At 41.9% G+C, this 20,305-nt stretch overlaps 1 protein-coding gene across 3 annotated transcripts in view; it reads left to right on the top strand.

Moving 5' to 3' along the window:
• LOC111159889 (Meis homeobox 2) overlaps positions 1–20,305 on the top strand; it is a 206,970-nt gene that overhangs the window by 62,379 nt on the left and 124,286 nt on the right. For all 3 annotated transcript variants that reach the window (XM_022522565.1, XM_022522558.1, XM_022522572.1), the window contains exon 8: positions 865–1,010. In XM_022522565.1, the coding sequence (XP_022378273.1) occupies positions 865–1,010 (146 nt within the window). The remainder of the gene's footprint in view (positions 1–864; positions 1,011–20,305) is intronic.

Here is a 20,305-nt window from a genome sequence, read left to right as displayed (position 1 = left end):
CTCGTATGAATTTTAAGAAAGTAGGGGTCCTGCAATGCCTTGCCAGAAGAGTTTTTCAGATACATAATTTAGATGCCCTCCAGGCAGGCTTTCAAGGCATTTTTGCTGGAGGGCAAGAAAAAATAACTATGACTGTTAAAAGTAAATGATTTTTGCTAATGTACAATTAATGCCAGAGAAAGACACAGAAGACGAAGATGTTGATAGAAACTTCTGATTAAGTGAGCACCCTACCTTCATGTACCTCTTTTTTTTTTTCCTTTTTTTAATGATAATGATCACGATCAGTGGTGCAGAGAACTAAAAGTTTTCCTGTCATGCAAATGCTGAGTGCAGGATCATCGGAGGAGTGTGTGAACGTGCGTGCGTGCTTCGGAGGTGACAGTCCTAGGAGGGGCTGAGCAGGCAGTGTGTTATGTGCAATGAACAGTGACACAGTTACTGTCACCTATGCAGGCTGCCTAGAATATATAGACTACAGAACATTTAACTTGATTACCCTACAGTATGTGTTCACTATGGGGATGGGGATGCATTTTCACCGAATGGGTTTTCTGATGGCGGTTTTCCCACATTGGATTCTGTAATTGACAAAGAGCTACTGCCCTGTGTCAAGCACACAATTATAATGGAATTAATGATATGGGCGAGTGTGAGACACACAAAATTAACATTTGAAGAGGGCTGGTTTAATTTTGTCTTTTACATATTTGTGTCTCCAATTATACTTTAATGAAAAGAGAATATACCCGCTTAATGGATTTCTCTCAACAAGCTTAGCTGAGCTCGTCAGCTGCACGTTGTCGTTGGCCCCCTTTCTGTGTTGTCTCTAATGTATTTTCCCTTTTTTTTTTTCCCGACCAGGGGACGGTTTAGACAACAGTGTAGCTTCACCTGGCACAGGTGATGACGACGACCCAGACAAGGACAAAAAACGCCAGAAGAAAAGAGGCATTTTCCCCAAAGTAGCAACAAATATCATGAGAGCATGGCTCTTCCAGCATCTCACAGTAAGTCAAGATGAAAGAGAAAGTTTTGCTTTGCCTGCTGCTAGCATACGGACACAGGTTGATAACTGATTTAAGAAAATAGTAATAAGGTGACTGTTCTCCCTTTCTTGAAATCTGATGACCAGTGGAGCAGTTAAGGTTTTGCCGTCACTACCCACCCTCTAGAAAGGAGGACGTTTTTGTTTTAATAGGCCCGGAATGGACCTTATTCAAAACTGGTCTAGGGCCCTACACGGCATGTATAAGTCAATTTGTTATTTATGCTAAAAGGTATGAGAGTGACTTCAGATAACACCCCTGTGACCAAGGGAAATGGCTGGAAGGAGCTGAGTCTGTAAACGCTGCTGATTACACTCTTAATGAAAGCCATCTCCTTCAGGAGGCCAAAAAAGGGGAGTGGGGGGCAGCACCTTGCCCCATGCATGTCCAAGCTCATAGTATCAGGTTCAGCTGTACTTGCGGGAGCCACGTGCAAACGCAGCTTGTGTTTCTGGGACACACACAGAAGGGTTCTAGGTGCTCTAGCACCTTCGTCTGTAAGGTGTAGATTAGATTATTTTTCAGCTGTTCAAGTCCATTTTCTTATAAGCTCACCCTGTTCCCTTCTGGGGAAAGATCAACTCCGCCACATTTTTAAAGTAACAATGTATCTTTACCCTCTTGTTTGTATTCGGTTTTGTGTGTCCGTGGTTGATTTTAAGGCTCTGGTGATAGGAAAAAAAAAAAAATCACAGTATATTCTCATAGAGGAACCAGGCACTCCTATTTCCCTGTTCGTCTGGAAATTCTGGGAAAACGGTGAAGGTGTCAGAGGTGGTTGCTTGCTATGATATTGTTTTCAGGCCATTCTCTTTAGGCTAATGCTTAAAAATAGAGTAGCCCACTGAAAGCTGAAGGTCTTCTTTGATTATCCAACTTGTGTGTTGCCACGCTGAATGACATTAGTTACAGTGTCATGGGTCCAGGACAAGGTTCCAGTTTTATTTATGGTGGTGGCCGCCGCTCTGCTCTTGCCGCCGAGCTACAAAGGGCAAAGGGTGGAGTGGTGGCGGGAGGGCGGAGTGATAAATTCACATTCCTAAATCGGCCATTTTGATGTAAGGACATTAGTAGCAAACTAAGGTGTATCGATCTGGCCTGTGGTGTCAGGATTAGCTAGGAGAACCAACGAGGCTGCCCTGGTGGTGGTTATTCTTGCCTCGCAGCTATGGCCATTTCAAAGGTCAGGGCCCTGCACTGACTCGGCTCAGAGGAATTAGACAGAACATGCGGTCTCTGGGCTGATTACTTAACCAAAGACAAAATAATGAGTCCTAAGCAAATACTGACTAATTGAAAGGGCTGTAAATCCATTACATATTGGTCAGGGATAATCAGGAGTATTTAATCACTTTTATCTATTCAGGAGCACTGAAGCTGCAACAGCAAAGCCTTGAACCTTGCCATGTGGCTATTATTCTCATCATTATCAAAATTACTTCACAGCTGTTCTTTGCTACATCACCTCAGCTGGAGATTTACTAACCTGTAAAATGTTTTTAATTTGGAAGTCGAGTGAGTGTGAGGGGAGGGGCTTCTCATTTTTTTTTTTTTAAAGGAAGGTTCGTTTGGTTAGAGTAGCAAGTTAGAGAGGCAGGGTAGGGGCACAGGGATGGCAGGCACCCAGCTCGCTCCCCGCCAGCTCACCTGTTTGGCTTCCTCCCTCTGTCTTCCTTCACGCTCAGCCCTTCTCGGCCAAAGAGAGAGGCTTCAACGGTGGCTTTCCAAGCAAACGTCTCCATGTGTTTGCAGTCCCTCAGTAATCAAAGTCAACATCCCAGAACAGCCCAACCTGAGAGAATCAGCTGCTCTGTTTACAGATGAGGAAACTGAGACCCAGGAAGGGAAGTGATTAACTCAAGGTCAAACTGCCACCAGGACCCAACCCTTCCCATGCCCCGCACTGTGCTTTTTCCACCCCATTACGGTCACTTTGCTAAAACCCTTATTTATCCCCTTTACGGGTAGTATATAAATCTCACACAGCTTCTGCCACCAGTATGCTCAGCGTCAAAGGGGGATATAGGGAGAGGCCAAGTGCCATCTTCTGTATCCGTTTTTAAAGCTTCCTGCTCCCCCCCATCTCTCAGAGCAGAGAAGACTTTGCACCTTTCCTTTCAAGCTGACCCTCTCCTTCACTATGTGGCTGCATTCTGGGCCTTGAGTCTCCCATGTTAGGGTCCGGAGCCCTTGCTAGACGTCCTGCCTTGTCCTTTCAGTACCTTATCCCCCACCTCCGTGCCCTAGGCTGACCCCACCCGTGCACTGTGGCCACTGGTGAAAAATGGTGGGTGGCCAGTGATGCTGGGCGCCCCTTCTTGCTTTGCTGAGCGGGCGGCTACAAATCCACCACAGCACCGCCCCCCCGCCCCCACCGTGAGAGTGCTTTCATCTGGTTAAAGGAACTCAAGACTTGGTGCAGAATTCTATGGCCAGCTGAAAAATTTCATTAATGCCTACCCTTGGAGCAGGGAGAGAAGAATCAAAAAGCCTCAGCCAGCCGGTTGGGAAACCGGCCTTCTGAAGTCAGCACGCCCCTGTACCAGCTGCCCCTCAGTTAAGCCCATTAAGTTCTCTGGACCTTCCGTTGTCCCATTTTTCAAACGAGAGGGACACAATGCAGGGTCTCCACACTGCGGGGTCCTTGCCCGCATCCATAGCGCTGGGTTTGCCTCAGGAGCACGTAGCCAGAGCCCCGTTCTGTCCCAGCCTCTGGTCATCCTTGCCTCCCTGTCCCCCTTTCTTTTTCACTCTCTGCTGAGTGCTTTATTTTTCTCTTCCCCATGACCTTCTTTCACAACATGCCCCTTTCATTACTTTCTCCCACTGGCTTTGTCTCCCAGTCTTTCCCTCTGCTCCCCTCCCTTGCCCTTTCTGCACCTCCCTTGTATCATAAGGAAATTCTCCTCGGCTTTCTCTTTGAAAAAATTTTCCCTCTTCATCTAGATTTCACCCCAACTGCAGAGAAGAGGTTCAGTCACTTTGATGAGGATGGTCCTGTAAAACTTTTCCTTTCCAGTCTTTAATGAGCCGAAAGATTTACTCAGCTATAATTCCGAGCTCAGAAACCAAGAATAGAGACCCCTCACTAGCGACATGTTAATTTAGACTTTTCTTACGTGCACTAACAGGCATGAGGAAGTCCTTGGAAATAGAGATGCCCACTATATTTTTCTGTCACTTAATTAATTTCAACTTTCAAAGTGAAATGTTGGCTCTAGCTCACTGAAAATAGATGTAGTCTAAATTATTATTTCATGTAAATTTCCTCACAAGCGCATGATTCAATGTACATTTCTCCATTCTTAGTCTCTTTAACATTATTTCAAACTGGTTTGTTCCCTTTTGTGCAGTATGACCTGTTCTTGTATAACAATAATCCCCGATGTACCCTTTTCTCTTTCTTTTTTTTAAAAAGAAGCTAATTGAATTATCTCATTATTTTAATTTGTTAAGCAAATGTATTTTGCATCTCAGGATGTGTTCTTAAAGAAGGGGGCTGCTAAGGCTTTGCCCCCTGAATGGGCCATTGGCCCATTTTGACATTCATGCATTCATTAACTAGCAGAACATAAAAGAACTCTGGTTGTATTTTTTTTTCCAAACACCCAACCAGCATGGAGCAACTTTTTCCAATAAGCCACAGGGGTCTCTCTACATATGTTCTCAACTGCAAGCTATTGTCACCTATTCTGAATACCTCAAAAGGCCTAGAGAAAAAAGAAGCCTACCTCAACAAAGGCCAACTGTAGCAATTGTTAAGTCTTAGTCTCAATATGACAAAAATCATTAACCTTCAGTTTTCTTGGAAGAACAAGTTCCACTACAACTGTAACAGTTAAAACCATCTCAAATTCCTGCACACCACCAGTTTTAGGGAAAAAGGTAATACGCTTGCAGCTGATTGATTATATTGAAGGAGATATTTAAACTAAACCCAAAGTGGCATTTAAACAAAACAAACTATTAGACGAATTCGGGAATTTCCGTATTCAGAGTTAAACACTTTGAATTTAAATTTAATCTGAGGCTAGATAATTCATTTCTGGTTTCTAACTACCAATTTCCAAAGTGTCTTTTAAAAGTCCCCTTTAAAAACCTCATAATAACTTAAAAAATAAACCCATATCTATCTATCTATCCATCTATCTCTAAATTGTGTATATATTTAGAAATTCATCTCCTGGAAATGTTCTATATACAATTACCCCCCTCTTTCTACTGATTGATGGCCCTGCCTAGCTCTCAGACGAAGAAAAATAGTGAAGATTGAAGAAAGAATCTGTTGGAAATGTATGTGCTTTTGCTGGAACGTACCCAATGGCAAAAGAACTTAGGGAAATCCTAGGGAAGTATATTCCTTTCACTAACACATGGAGATTATGGTATCATAAAAGTAAGCCTGCCATTACAACTGTTTTTATTTGACTTCAAAGATAGTTAAAGAAAGAAACAGCAAGAAATAATACTGGGGCTAACAGTTTATTCATAACCGTGAAACACTCCTCCACGCCAAGAAGCCCTTAGTGTGTTCAATTAGGCTCTCAGGCACCTCCACTTGCCACCTTCGAGAGCTTTCTAGTTGTGCTGCAAAGAATATATTTGGTCATGGAATGAAAACAGGAAATGATATAAACAAAGACACCCCTTGCTCATACCAGTCTCTAACTAAAGGTTTTCTTATTTGAAAACACGGGCCTAAAGCTTGCATGTAGGGGATGTGGGACTTCCTTCAAAGATATGCATGCAGAATCAGAAGCAAATTTACTTTAAAGTGATGTTATATCCTGCAGCGTTCTTGAAACCGCAGGTTCTAAAAACTGTGTCCTTTGTTGCTGGCAAAATGCTTTGTCCTGCTCTAGACCTCTGATACTGGGGGAGAGCGATGAAGCCTGACATTCACACATTCAGTTGTTTGGCTCCTTGGCTATTGGAGATTGTTTTATGGGATTTTGCAAGGGTCTCTGGTAAGAAATGTGAGTTATAAAGTTTATCATCCTGCAAAGACCATGTACCCAAGTTGTGAGTAAATACAGCTCTGTGTTACTGTAGAGATATCTCTTCTCCAGTGAGTTCACTGAGACCACAGGACAGTGAACTTAGTCATCTCATGTTTTTACTCTACCCACGCAGAGGTACACACATAGACACGAGAGACAGATAGACAGAGGAAGACATAGAGACACGGACTCAGACTGTCTTGCTTTTTAACTAGTTCTCTTCATCTTATGTAGACCTTCTTTTCTTAAATGAGATGATCCAGTATTGAAGCTAAGAGCTCAGGACCTGGCTTTCTGACTGGGGGAGGTTAGATGAGTCCTACTTGAAGGGAAGCACTAAGTGTCCTTTCATGGGGCTTTCCGGGCGTACAATTATACCAGGGTCATGACTATTAGTCATTCATTATCAGGAGCAAAGCAAAACAAAATATAGAGCCTGTAATCTGCTACCCAGATTTTTTATCTTGAGCAGATGCCCTTTTTAACCTCATCTTCCATATCTGTAGAATGGGGATAATTCTAGAACCAGCTTAGGAGGGTTGTTGTAGGGATTGCCTGAGCTAATATAGAGAATATAGAGCATTCAGTTCAATGCCTGGCTCTTAGAGTAAGGACATGATACCATTCTTATTTTAGTCTAGCTGAATGCCCAGGAGTGGAACTGGGCAGCTAAAGAAACCACTTGCTTGCACGGTCCGTGTGAGATGGGGAGATCAGGTTTGCCAGACAGGTCCCAGATGCCCTCAGCAGGAGAGAACATCATCTAAATCGTGCCTTCTAGCTCAGTTATGCTGAATGACAGCATCTGAGGGTCCTGGTGCTAAGGGGAAGCCAGAATATGCTGGTGAGCCTTCTGGGACACGGTGGGAAGTGAAGAAGGAACTGGTTATGGAACAGTTCATAATGCCTCAGTAGGCCCCAGCTGTAAGAGGTCCAGTATGTGAACAGAATCTAGAGTTTCCAGCTTCTTCAGAGTGTTAAAGTCTAGGCTTCCTGACACACAGCATAGAAGACGGGGTTGGAGCTCTGTAATCCTGGGTAAGCTAGTCAACCTCTGAACCTATTTCCTTATCGAGAAATTAAAATAGTAAATATGTGCCCTCCTTAGCTGGTTGGTTGCTACATCAGATGAGGTAGTCGGTGTGTGACTGGGATTTGCTACACAAATGTTGAGTATCTTGGCTTTCTGGTTGCGTGTTCAGGTTGCTAGCTCCTAAGCTGTAGTAGTCCCTCATGAGATCTCTACCCCAGGATTTCCACTCATTCATATCCGTGGAGGCTCCGATCATTCCTGTCATGAGATCTCTTTCTAAGGGCCTTAATGGTTAACTGAATCAGCATTCCATGGACATTCATTATTTCTACTTGAAAATTAGTGCCTTTATGATTCTTAGATTGATCTATTTAATACCAATTGCTATAGGCCAAATGAATACCACATACAAAATGTTGGACTTACTTAGGCCGTGAGAGATGGCCTCTCTCACACTCAGAGATCTAGATGAGCCCTGAATACAAGTAGGGCTGTCGGGCAGAGAAATCCTTCTGTGGAAATGCATATGCAGAACACACAGCTGAAAGCACCAACAGAGAGGACTTCCCACAAACACACAGTGCACTGAGGCTGCTCCTAGCTGTAGCCCTTGCATTGTTTTTCTGCTTGCCAGGAGAAAACATCTGTGAATTATTTGAGTGGAACCTTATACTGGGGATCCTCTGAATTGGTGTCATCTCTGTTTAATTTCAGGAAATGATGTCACAATGCATTAAATAACAATGCTGGGTGATTTATTTTCCCACAGACATGCTGTCCTAAGCATTCCTCTTCTCTCGCAATGTTTCCAATTAACTGTAAGCTTGAGTGTTCTTCGTATTTCATAATGATTTTGAGGGGTGGGGGCGGGAGATGGGGGTGGGAAGATTGGTAATTTCAGAGGTTGCCGAGGTTCAGAGCTAATGGTACATCCATCACAGCCTTATTGGGACAGGGAGGGTTCTGAACATCGGGGCTGTGATCTTCAGTGTTGACTTACACCAGTGTTGGTTGGTTTTAAAGAATGTCTGAAAAAGAAAGCCTGAATGTTCTGATCCTAGCCGTCCAAAGAGCTACCAGATAATTTTAATAGCGACCTGCATACTGTAGCTTCTGTCTCGATCAAAGTTTCTATGCACTCCCTTCTTCAGTAAAGAATAGAGGACATAAGTCAGTTCTGTGTGCCATCTGTCGTCGTTTTTACAATTTCTCAAATTAAAGAGACAGGCCAAAAATTTAATGTTGTGTTGAATCCTAGAAGCTCCTCTAGAAGAAATAAAATTGCGATTAAATTTACTCTGTCTCCCTTGAGGAAAGGAAAAAGTTGCATGTTGCTGTGTCATAACCTTCCCCTTGGAGTCTCAGTCTGGTGTTTGGGATCAGAGTGTGAGGGATTCTGCATGTAAAGGCTCATGTGTTGGGACTCTGCAGCCCTTGTCCACGCTCTGAAAGACTTTGAGGTCAAGTCCCCAGTACAGTAGTGGTGGCAATGGCCTTCTGTGGGGGTGCCGAGGTGTGTGGTCTCCTTGATACAAAAACATTTGGTCAAGAGATTTCCAAAGTATATCAAAGAATCCCATTTAAAAAGAAGTTCAGCTAAGATAGATTAGGAAAATTAAGTCCCAGATTATGAGCGACTAGCTGACAGACACATTTTTAAAATGAGCAACTGGGTGAGAAGATTGAAGAATGAAATGCTTATTAAATTACCATCAAAAAGACACTAAAATAATTATTAGCTCAAAGTTTAACACCCAATTTCATAAAATATGACTCTAAGTATAATTGTTTAAAAATACGTTACAGAATTCAAAGAGATGGAGAATGGAGGACCCTTGAATAAAAGAAAATAGAAGGCATGCGCATATCTGAATATTCAGCTATTTAAAACCTCCAAGAATAGAGTGCCATTAAATGCTGTTTAGAAAAACCCGTGAATATTCATTCAGAACCTAGAGAACGGTTCCATTTCTTCATTCCACACAACCACGGTTTGCGAGCGTATTCTGTGGAGAGGCAGTGTTATTGGAACATAAAGACCAGGTTGCCTGGGTCGTGAGACCGCTCACTGTCCCTCAGCTTTGCTGCAGCAGGACAGAGTCATTAAAGTCATCTTCACATGTAGGACTCATTTTGATGTTGGAGACCGTTGCTGCCCATATTTCAGATGATGCCCGAAAACGCCCTGCCTTCTCCCTGCTGTAGTCTGTTTTTGCAGTTTGGAACAGATTATGATGTGTAAAGGTGATATCCTGCCCCGCTGCTCCTGTTAAGAAGTAGTGACTTGGGGAGGGGGCATGAGATTGGTTGAAGGGAATTTGTCTTTAGCACTTTAACGGGGAGGTGCCAGGTACCACTTTCTAAACTGATTGGCAGCCGTTGTTTACAGTATGCAAAGTAATCACGGGCACCCTTTAAAGGTGTATTATCCTCTTAAAACATAATAGTAATGCCATTTTCATGCTTTTACATTTGCTATCCATATTTTGAATTGCCAAGTCCCAAATCTGCCAGAACTGATTTAAGTTGTTTTTATCTAATAGTGAATAAGTTGTCAAGTCACAATATAATGGCAGATAGTTTTTCTTAAACTATAGTTTTACTTCTCAGTTATAATAGATAACACGAGTGTTTGTTGACTCTGACTTGATTGTCCACAAAAAGAAAAATTACAACTCAAGAGATTATTATTGTGGGATTCTGAGATGACAAGAAATGAAGAAAATATTATTCTCTAGTTACTCTGAGCATTATAGAAAATTAACGCGAGCCACTAGTCAGCCCTCCTCCAACCACCCTGCCTCTCAGTTTACTGATAACCAACTTGCCTAGCACGGCCAGATAATGAAGACCCACCCTTCATCCACCAAATCTTGTTGCTGCTCTTAATTTAATTTTAATACCTCAGTTTTCACATCATAATATAGACTGATGGATTGATTTACTTATGATCATTCCCCACATTCTGAAGTATTCCAGAATTAATTTTGACTTGGAAATAGCCGACAACTCCATACCTAATAATTTAGGTAAGGATAATCCCATGACTCGGGTCATACTCCAGTTGTAAAATGGCTTATTTCTTAGCCTGAACACATGGTGTGACCCTGTCGTAAGCCGACAATAAGCAACCCAAGTATACTGGGGTGGTGTTACACCAGTCTTTTAAAAAGAAAAGAGCTTTAATCAATAGAAGAGATGAATGCTGGATTATTCCCTGTAGGTTTGGTGACATGTTGGAACTCTATGAAAGCAGCCTGATTTTTTTCCCCATGGTGAAAAGTTACAGGTTCCATTTCAGTGTTCCAAGACACCTGCAGGCAGCTCATGAGTGGTTACACTTGTTTTAAACCTTGCCTCACAATGAGTTCTAAAAAAAGAAGAAGAAGAAGTGTTAAGAGGTCACAGGCTGTATGAAATCATTATTTAGTCAATTATAGGCTCAGTTCAGTTTTTGCATTAGTTTCTAGCGAACAAGAAGTTCAGAGCTATGTGGCAAATCCCTACATGATGGCACTTTGATGAAGACCCTTCTTTCTGCTTCATCCTGGAGCTTTTATGTTTGCTAGTGAACTGCTTAAGTGATAATCAAGTATGACCAAGTGAAAGGCGTCCGTTTTTAATATGACCTCTGTTATAGGCCTGGGCATCCTTTCAAAAACAGTTTGAAAGTATGTATGTATGTATGTAAGTATGTACGCATGTATTTTTGCTGAGCAAGTTTAAAGTGTGATTTGGTTCTCGTTGGTTCTTACAAGCTTGGATTGTCTTGTCAGTGTCTATTCCAAATATGACCCCCACCCCTGCTTATTTAAAATGTGTATGTGATTAGTTAAGTAAACAGGAGGTGCTTAAATTCTTTTGAATCTGTGGTTGCACCTGATTGGATAGAGAGTGGAAATATTTAGAATGAATCAGAGAATCGGTGCTTTGCCTACCTTTTTTTTTTTAAAGATTTTATTTATTTATTTGACAGAGAGAAAGATCACAAGTAGGCAGAGAGGCAGGCAGAGAGAGAAGGGGAAGTAGGCTCCCTGCTGAGCAGAGAGCCTGATGCGGGGCTCGATCCCAGGACCCTGAGATCATGACCTGAGCCGAAGGCAGAGGCTTAACCTACTGAGCCACCCAGGCACCCCTTTGCCTACCTTTGATAGTGAGCACAAGCTGTTAATTTTTTGTGCTTTGCAAAAACAAACAAACATTTCAGGGCAGGGAGAAAGACATTTCTACTGTTGCCAGGAACACGCATAGACACATACCCATACACACACCAGCGACAGCCCAGTTAGGATCAATGTGAAGTTGTTTGAGTAAGATCTTACTCTCAGCTCAACCTTTGGCTCTCTGCGTTATCTTGGGCAAGTCATTTAATTTTCTGAGTGCTGGGTTTTGAGTTGTTTTGAGTTGGCTGATATTAGGAATAGCCCTTTGAAAAGGACAGAATACTACGAAAGCATAAAATGATATTCATTAATGTCTTCATGTAATCCACCGAAATAATTGATTTGCTCTGTGTTAGCTCCATGAAACTGGAACTTGGATATGGGTGAAATGCTCTTCAGAGGGACTGTACTTGTTTCTTTTGACCTATGTCTGTTTGAAATGAGGAGCAAATCCTACAGTTAGCATGAGACGTACAAGGAGGGCCAAAGACCTGATGGACCATTCATAACTGTGGCACGGTTTATAAGGGCATCATGAGTGAAAGTATTTTTTGAAATTTCATAAACTCACACTTAAGGGAAAGAACTGGCTGAATGATAGCAAAGAAACCTCACAATGAACTTACTCCCGCTTGTACTATTACGGCTTTGGAACAAGCTCCTTGGGGATTTGGATATCTTCATTCTTTGTCCATAAACTCTTCTATCCTGAGAATTAACCGGTTCACCAGTGTGCCACTTTTCATGCTGGCCAGGCTGATGAGGATGAGCAGCTTTGCGTCTCTAAATCCGAGGAGAGACATAGAATTATCTCTGGTCAGCAAGACACTAGTGAGGTTATTTTATTTTCTCTTTTTCCTGAAGATAGTTTCCATCTGGATGCTAAATCAGGCTACTTTTGATGCGACATCCAGAGATTTGTGAATGCTACAGCTCATAACACAGAATCGTATTTGAATAAGCATGGAATATGTATGGGAAAATAGTGAGAAAAGCTTGGAAATGTATATTGAAGCCCTAGGTTTAGACCCCACAACCCAGATATCCAGGTGAGGAATCTTTGTGTAAGTTAGAAATGGTGATACTGTGGTTTGAAAGTTGAGGCTGATCTTTGCAGAAGCAGTGCTTGCAATCATGGCATTGGGTAAAGGTAAGGAAGAGAGCACAGAAAGAAGGGGTTGGTGGAGACAGTCTCTTTGAAAACTACTTTTAAAGGGAAGAAGAGAGAAAGTAATGAGCAAAGATAAATCAGATTGGTAGGAACATAATCAGATCATGTGAAAAAGAGAAGGAGTTTCAAAGCAGAGGAAGTAGATTGTGCAGAAAGATCAAGGACAATGACGACTAAAAATAAGCCTTTGGATTTGGCATTTAGGAGTCCTGGTCTACCTTTGAATTCTACAAGCTGAGGAATGAACACACAAAGCTGGAAGGGAACAAAGGAAGAACAGAGGACAGTGCGTAGGACGGCAGAGTTTAGCAATGGGGTGGAGCAGGTGAATCAGGTGTTGTGCGAGCGGTGGGAAGGGAGCCAGGCTGTAGGTGTGGAGGGGTGGAGAGGATGACAGTGCATAATGCGGGGTTCCAAAGGAGGAAGCCAGTGAAGGTGGAGGTCAAAGCACAGGTAGAAAGGTGGGTAGGAGAATAGGAAGAAAGCTGAGGAGATTCGGAAAAGAACTACTCTAACTGGATGAGTGGGAAATGTGGAGAGTGTGATCGGGAGCGAATTAGGAAGGCATAGCGGTGCGGTCTGGGATCAAGAGGTCCAGGCTGGAATGGACCCTCTTTGCATCATTTCATCCTTCCCCAGGTAGAACTCAGGCAACCAAGGACAGGAGGGGGAAAGCAGACAACAGGGGAAACCTATGCCTAGGTGAGAGGGAGAGTTTTAGTTAGAATTCTTGAATGGCTGACTAGTTAAGTCAGAATTCTGATGAGATACTCCTTTTTTGGATCATGACTGAAAAATGATATTGTAGTTCATCTGAATAATGAAACAATTAAGAAAAGTCAAGATACTTTTGGAAAAGAAAAACAAAAAGATATTTTTGGAAAAGAAAAATTAGAGAGGCCTTGCCCCGAGTATTAGTAAAATAGATTATAAAGCTGCACAGTACAATGCTGGCTAACATAATAGGCACAATGATCATTTGAAAAATATAAGAAGGCAAGAGAGAAAAATCTGGCCTCTCTTCCTGGATACCAGAGGGACTGGTAAGGAGGAATCAATCCAAATATGTGGAGAAAGTTATTAATTTTAAAGGCATCACTTTAAATCAATTGAGAAAGAGAAAAAGTAAGTCAGTAAGTTTTTTTGTTTGTTGGTTTTTTGGTTTTTTTTTTTTTTTGGTTAATGGTTTAACTATATTTGAAAAAACAACCAGTACTCTCTCCATTGAAGTAAATTCCACATTTAAGAGTTCTTTGTGAAGGGAATATAACTATTTCTTCTAACTTATTTTTTTAGTAAAATCCTTCCAGAGCATACGAACAAAGGAATTATAAAGAAAAATGCGGGCACCTGGGTGGTGTAGTCGGCTGAGTCAGCTGTAGTCGACTCTTGGTTTTGGATCAGGTCATGGTCTTGGGGATGTGAGATCGAGCCCCGCTTTGGACTCCACGCTCAGCACAGAGTCTGCTTGAGATTTTCTTGCCCTCTCCCTCTGACCCTCCCCCTCCTAAAGTAAATAAATGAATCTTAAAAAGAAAAGGAAAAATGGTAATAAGTTTAAACAAAAATAAAAATTAAAAGCTTTTGAATGTCAAGAAAACACCATAACATAAAGGCAAACATTAAAATGGCAAAAATCGGGGCGCCTGGGTGGCTCAATGGGTTAAAGCCTCTGTCTTCGGCTCGCGTCATGATCTCAGGGTCCTGGGATCGAGTCCCGCATCAGGCTCTCTGCTCGGCAGGGAGCCTGCTTCCTCCTCTTTCTCTGCCTGCTGCTCTGCCTACTTGTGATCTCTCTCTGTCAAATAAAGAAATCTTTAAAAAAATAAAAATAAAAATAAAATGGCAAAAATATGGGCAACATCCTATAACAAAGGATTAGTGTCTTTAGTAATGTGTACACATCGATAAGGAAAAAAGTGCAATGAAGGCATGGATGAATAGCTCCACTCACAAAAGAAGAAACACAAATGGACAATAGGAATTTGAAAAATGTTCAAGGCAATTAATAACCAAATCAATTTTAAAAAAAACAACAAAATATTGGTTTTTTCTATCAAACTAAGAAAAACGAAAAACAATTAGTATCCAGCTCTGTCCAGAGTGGAAGGAAATATCTGCCTTAATAATGACAATAAAAATTGGCTCAGCCTTTCTGGAATTTAAACTTTAAAATGTATTACTAATCATGTTCTTATCCTTTGATCCTGTAATTCAGTTTCTAGGAGTTTATCATAAAGGTGTAATAAGAAACATACATAAAAGTATACAAAATGATATATGAATATATCATTTATGACAATAAAACATTGAAAACCACCTATATTTCCATCTATGGAAGACCATAATGGAATATTACGGGCTGCTATGTAATCATTAAAAATTATAGTTTCAAAAATATTTTGAGGTATGGAAAAATCTCTCAGTGTATTATCAGGTAAAATAAAACAGATAAGAGAGTATTTATTTTAATTTTTTGAAGATTTTACTTATTTGAGAGAGTGCACACAGGTGGGGGTGGGAGGGAAGAGGGAGAGGGAGAAACTCTCTGCTGAGCAGGGACCACTGATCAGGGACCCTGATGTGGAGCTCGATCCCAGGACCCTGAGAGCATGACCTGAGTTGAAGGCAGAGGCTTTAACCCACTGAGCCACCTGGGTGGATAAGGCAGTGCTTATGATATGGCTACACTGTCATGAAAGAAAATAGATATGGATATGTGCATAGAAAAACAAAGGAAATGTTAACAGTGATTATCTTTGGGTAGTGAGATGTGGGTGACTTTTTAAAAATAATATATTTATTTAAAGATTTTATTTTTTGAGAGAGAGCACGAGAGAAGGATGGGGGCAGAGGGAGAAGTAGACTCTCCACTGAGCAGGGAGCCCAGTGTGGGGCTCGATCCCAGCCAGGACTCTGGGATCATGACCTGAGCCAAAGGCAGATGCTTAACCGTCTGAGCTACCCAAGTGCCCTGTGGGTGACATTTTTAAGTTTCTTTTTTATACTTATTTGTATGTTCTAAATTTTCTATTAAATGTATACTATATTTATAGTACACACCAGTGCATTTATCCTAATAAAGAACTATGCTAGGCAGGGAGGCTAATAACGTTGGGAACACAGGATGCCCGTTGAGAAGTTGCAAGTCCAGATAAAGATTAAGAGGGAGAATGGAGAAGCAGGGAAGGAGCATTTTAAGGTCTGTGGTCTTGGAAGTACAGTACCTCTATGTGATGAAATCCAGGCTGTTGAAGTAGAGATGGATGACATTGGAATTAAGAGAGGCAAGATGTTTGAAAGGTCTTTGTCTTATATATTGAAACCTTCAAACTTAGAGGCAAGCAATAGGGGGAGAGGAACCTTCTAGCTTGTACAGAAGCCATTTGGGAAAGTGGAGGTGGCGTAGAGGTCAACATTCTTTTGGCAACAGTGATGGAGTGGAATGACTGCAAATGCCATGGACTTCACGAGAAAAGTGGTGGGGGGAGGTTTTAGATCGGGGCTGGGAGCAGGAAATGAGAGAGAAGGCAAGAGAGAAAAATCTGGCCTCTCTTCCTAGATACCAGAGGGACTGGTGAAGAAGAGAGAAAAATCTGGCCTCTCTTCCTAGATACCAGAGGGACTGGTGAAGAGGAAAAAATGGGTAACTTCAGTGGTAGAGTCTTAGTTCAGGCCATAACAAATACCACAGACTTGGGGGTAGGTGCTTAAACAGCAGAAATTTCTTTTTTTCTAGTACTGGAGGCTAGAAAGTCCAAGATCAAGATGCTGGTAGCATCAGCGTCTGGTGAGCACTTTCTCCTTGGGTTGCAGATAGAGAAATCTTACTGTGTCCTGACATAGCCTTTCTTTGGAGAGAGAGAGAGAGAGAGAGAGAGAGAGAGTCTGTGTGGCGGGGGGGGGGGGGGGGGGGGGTGGAGGTATGGGTGTGGGTGTCGGGCAGATCTCTCTCTCCTCCTCCTCTTATAAGTCCACCAATCCTGTGAAGTTAGGACCTCACCCCTATGACCTCATTTAACCTTAATTACTCCCTAAAAGCTCTATCTTCAAAATGTCATCACAATGAAGATGAGGGCGTCAACCTACAAATTTTGCAGGGACACAGTTCAATCGAAAGCAAAGAGTTTTTAGGGAAACCTTTCAGGACAAACTCAAGTTTCAAAAAGTCAAGGCTATGGAAGTTCTGTTTGTGGAAAGATCAAAGTTAATTTTGTTCCGTGACACTGCAGGTAATGGTGAGGGCAAAGAGGTGAGTTAACTTAGGAGGTGGCCAGACAAAACAAGAACAGAATGCCAGCGGCCATGCCAATGGGACTGCAGCCGTTTGCTCAGAAAGCTCTCTCGGACACTGTGGAAGACGGCAGTAGCAAAAACCAAAACACAGTTCCCTAAAATGTTTCCCCAAAGCACCTGGATGGAGGAGCAGAGAAGGCCTGGTGATGACAACTCAGCTGGCCAAAAGAAACCGCAAATAGAGTTCTTATTTTGATCGTGCTTAAGGTTTGTTTGATCTAGCTGGTTTTCGTTAGAGTTCAGTTTTACATATGTTTCAGCGCCCCAACCAGCTTGTGTATTTTCAAGATTTTTTTTTCTTCCTATTCCTTCCCGGGTGTTTTAGTCCGGGAGGGGAAGGACTAGAGGACAGTGGTTGGGAGACAGGCTCATTCCCTGTTCTTCACCCTTCCTCAGGACCTGTGATTAATACACGCTTTGTAGAGGAGACTTGGCAAACCCTGCTCTCCACAGGACTCGATTCATAATTCACAGCGAGCAGGAGGAGCAGGGGCTTTGTGGTGGCTTGTTTGCTCTTTGCCGCACAAAAAGCAATGCGTTCTGACCTTCACTGTTATCTAATCAGGAAGTAGACAGTCACGCCGTGTAGTGGAGTCCTCCTAGGGCTCTCTACAACTATAAATTATGTTCGGGCTCCCCGGATCTGGGGCATGCCACACTTTACATTACTATTGTGTATCTTAAAATAAACAGCATCGCAAGCTGTTTATTTTGGTGTTACTATGTATGCAATTTTAAAACAGTGGTTACTTAAACAAATGTCTCTGTTCCCACAGCACTTGAAAGCCAGTGTTTGCTCCTGTGGTTTTGGGTTTTGTCACTTCTGTTTGGATTATATCTGAAATCCACACTGAGCCCTTGGATGAAGCTGGTGGTATATATACCTAGACGGGACCTGTGATTGGGCAGTGCCCTTCAGCCCGTGCAGCTATCTCCCCACCGCCCCCCCCCCCCCGGCCCCTCCCCTTGTACACTCCCCCACCCTCAGGAGTGCCATAGGCACATGCTTGAACTTAAGATTTTTGTCTTCCCTTCAGAGCACTCAGTTTATCCCCATGAGTCCTCAAGAGGGTCCTTTCCATTCCTGGATGCTGTACAATTTAATTGAATAAGTGGTACTGTGATGCTTCTGTCATGAAATACCACTACTGAATACTCATTTAAAATGGTCATTTGTGGGATGCCTGGGTGGCTCAGTGGCTTAAGCGTCTGCCTTCTACTCAGGTCATGATCTCAGAGTCCTGGGATCAAGTCCTACATCAGGCTCCCTGTCGGGCAGGGAGCCTGCTTCTCCCTCTGCTTGCCTCTCCCCTGCTTGTACACTCGTGCTCTCTCTCTCTGACAAGTGAATAAAATCTTTATTTCTTTTTCTTTTTCTTTTTCTTTTTTTTTTTTTTTTTAAGAAAATTGTCATTTGGGTACTGGAGATACAGTGCTTACTCCACTGACACAGTCTGGGCAAGATGAATGAGAGGGAGGGCAGGGGACACAAAAGAAGAAGAAGAACCGAAGTTTGACAATGACTTGCTCAAGGACCTGCATCTTCACGCTCATCTGTGCACAGGGGTGAAACAGGGAGGCACAGAGTCTTAGTAACACACACAAGGCTTGTGGGAAGGGCTTTGATTTAACTCCCAGGAGGCCACTTATTTAGCACTGTGTCTTTGGGCAAGTTCTTTAACATGGCTCAGTCTTCATCCATAAAATGGATGGGATTGTTGGTGGGGGAGGGGGACCCGATGAAGTAAAATGTATAAAACAGCCTTGAATGAGGTTGGTACCAAATAATTAGTCTTCCCCTTCCTGCCCTACCCCTCACACCGTGATATGGATTATAGCTGTGGGTGCTCTGGGCATGGTCCCATCAGCTTGAAGCTGTAGTGGATGTAATATGGGACCCTGAGTGTCTGACCTAGTCTGCTGCTGGGTGACGTTTGGGATAGTCCTTACCGAGAATCCTCTTGGTCATTAGAAGTGAGGCAACAGTATTTCAGATTTCCTTCTCCATTCCTTAATTTGTCTTACCATTTAGATCCATGCTAGGTGTAGTCTTTGGTTTTCATTGCTGTCTGATTTCATGAAGGTGACTATGCAAGATATTTTGTGTGCGATTTTTTAATTATAAGTACACAAAAAATATTCAGTGGTCATACAGTGATTGAAAGCGTGTCTCTTATTAGCTAAGTTGCCTTTGGCAATTTAATCAACCTTTTCATAGCCTCAGTTTCTTCCTTTGTCAAATGGGAATGATAATAATCATGCCTCTTTCCTGGGTTATAACAGTGCAGAAGAGATAATGCCAGGGCGAAGCATTTGCATCCTTGTCTGTATTAAGTACTGGGGAAAGTTAGTGCTCATCATTACATTTGCCCTTTAAGAGGGGCATGCATTTTTAAATTTTCATAATTATTTTGAAAGTAAAATAATGTCAAAATTCTTGGTGTCATTAGCTCACCTTTGTCTTAAACACCATAGAATCCTATTTTCCCTGAAAGAACTAACTTCAAGTCTGTAAGAGGGATATGAGAGAGAGATAAATGGGGATGGCAAATAAAACCGGGTGGGAACTCGGTGATTTCCAACTTCCCTCTTCAAAGCCTAGAGTACATCCTGTCATCCATCCTTTCTGTGGTTGGCCAACCTTATGACATACCCTAGTTAGTGGTATTTTTCTTTTCATCTGCTTATTATCTTCCTAATAATTAGACACAATCTGGCAAGCTCTCTGTACATATTTATCTTTCCCCTGTTTCAGCCACCTTCAGCCCCTGTATTGGATGGAAGTGCATTTGGTTTGACTGCATTTCCATTTTTCCTCGTGTCTTTAATCTCCTATATGTCACTTGCATCTGGAGTTCAGGTAATTGTATTATTTTCTATTGGTTTGCCCTATTGGAAACAGCTCAAGATTTTTATTACAAAGAGAGCGAAGGAGAATGTACTTTTTTGCCCCAATAACATTAGATGGCATAGTGACAACTGTGTGTTTGTTAAAAAACAGTTAGCACAAATTAGAAATACTTCACAGCAGATGTGTTTTGTGAAAGGATATGCTAAAAAATTAAACAGAGAATACTTTCCGGTTATAATTTTAGAAAAATATTGTGCAATGAAGCAAATTTACAATTCATTTAAAATCAACCTTTTTATAGAGTGTGTGCCTTCACGATAAAATTTTGACAATTCTGCAATTTGTTTCAGTGTTTCATTGAGGGGGTGGAAATCCATCTGCTAGTTATTTTGGGGGACACCATTACATCAATAAAATGATTCCAAAGTTGTACACAGACTTCATTTTAAATTAATGTGTAGCTGTTTTAAGTATAAGTGACTTAAAGGTAAAAGTTCTTATTATATGCATGGTAAGAATTTCTTTTTCCTTCTGTCAAACACAATCCCAGTGTACTGTACTCTCCAAGAATATTTATGGGTCCTGGGTTCTTGCAGACATTTCTTATTTTTACTTTACTGACCCCTTTTTCAGCAGCTGGAGGGGCATCTTTTTTTTTTTTTTTAAGTTGCTACCATTGATACAGTTGCTATTAATCACTGTCTACCACATTGTGACGTAGGTTCTAATAACATCCCATTGA

The sequence above is a fragment of the Enhydra lutris genome, unplaced genomic scaffold (assembly GCF_002288905.1).
Source record: "Enhydra lutris kenyoni isolate GAN:26980312 unplaced genomic scaffold, ASM228890v2 scaffoldscaffold4, whole genome shotgun sequence".
NCBI lineage: Eukaryota > Metazoa > Chordata > Mammalia > Carnivora > Mustelidae > Enhydra > Enhydra lutris.
The sequence above is the reverse complement of the archived record's forward strand: the minus strand, read 5'-3'. Positions and strand labels throughout refer to the sequence as shown.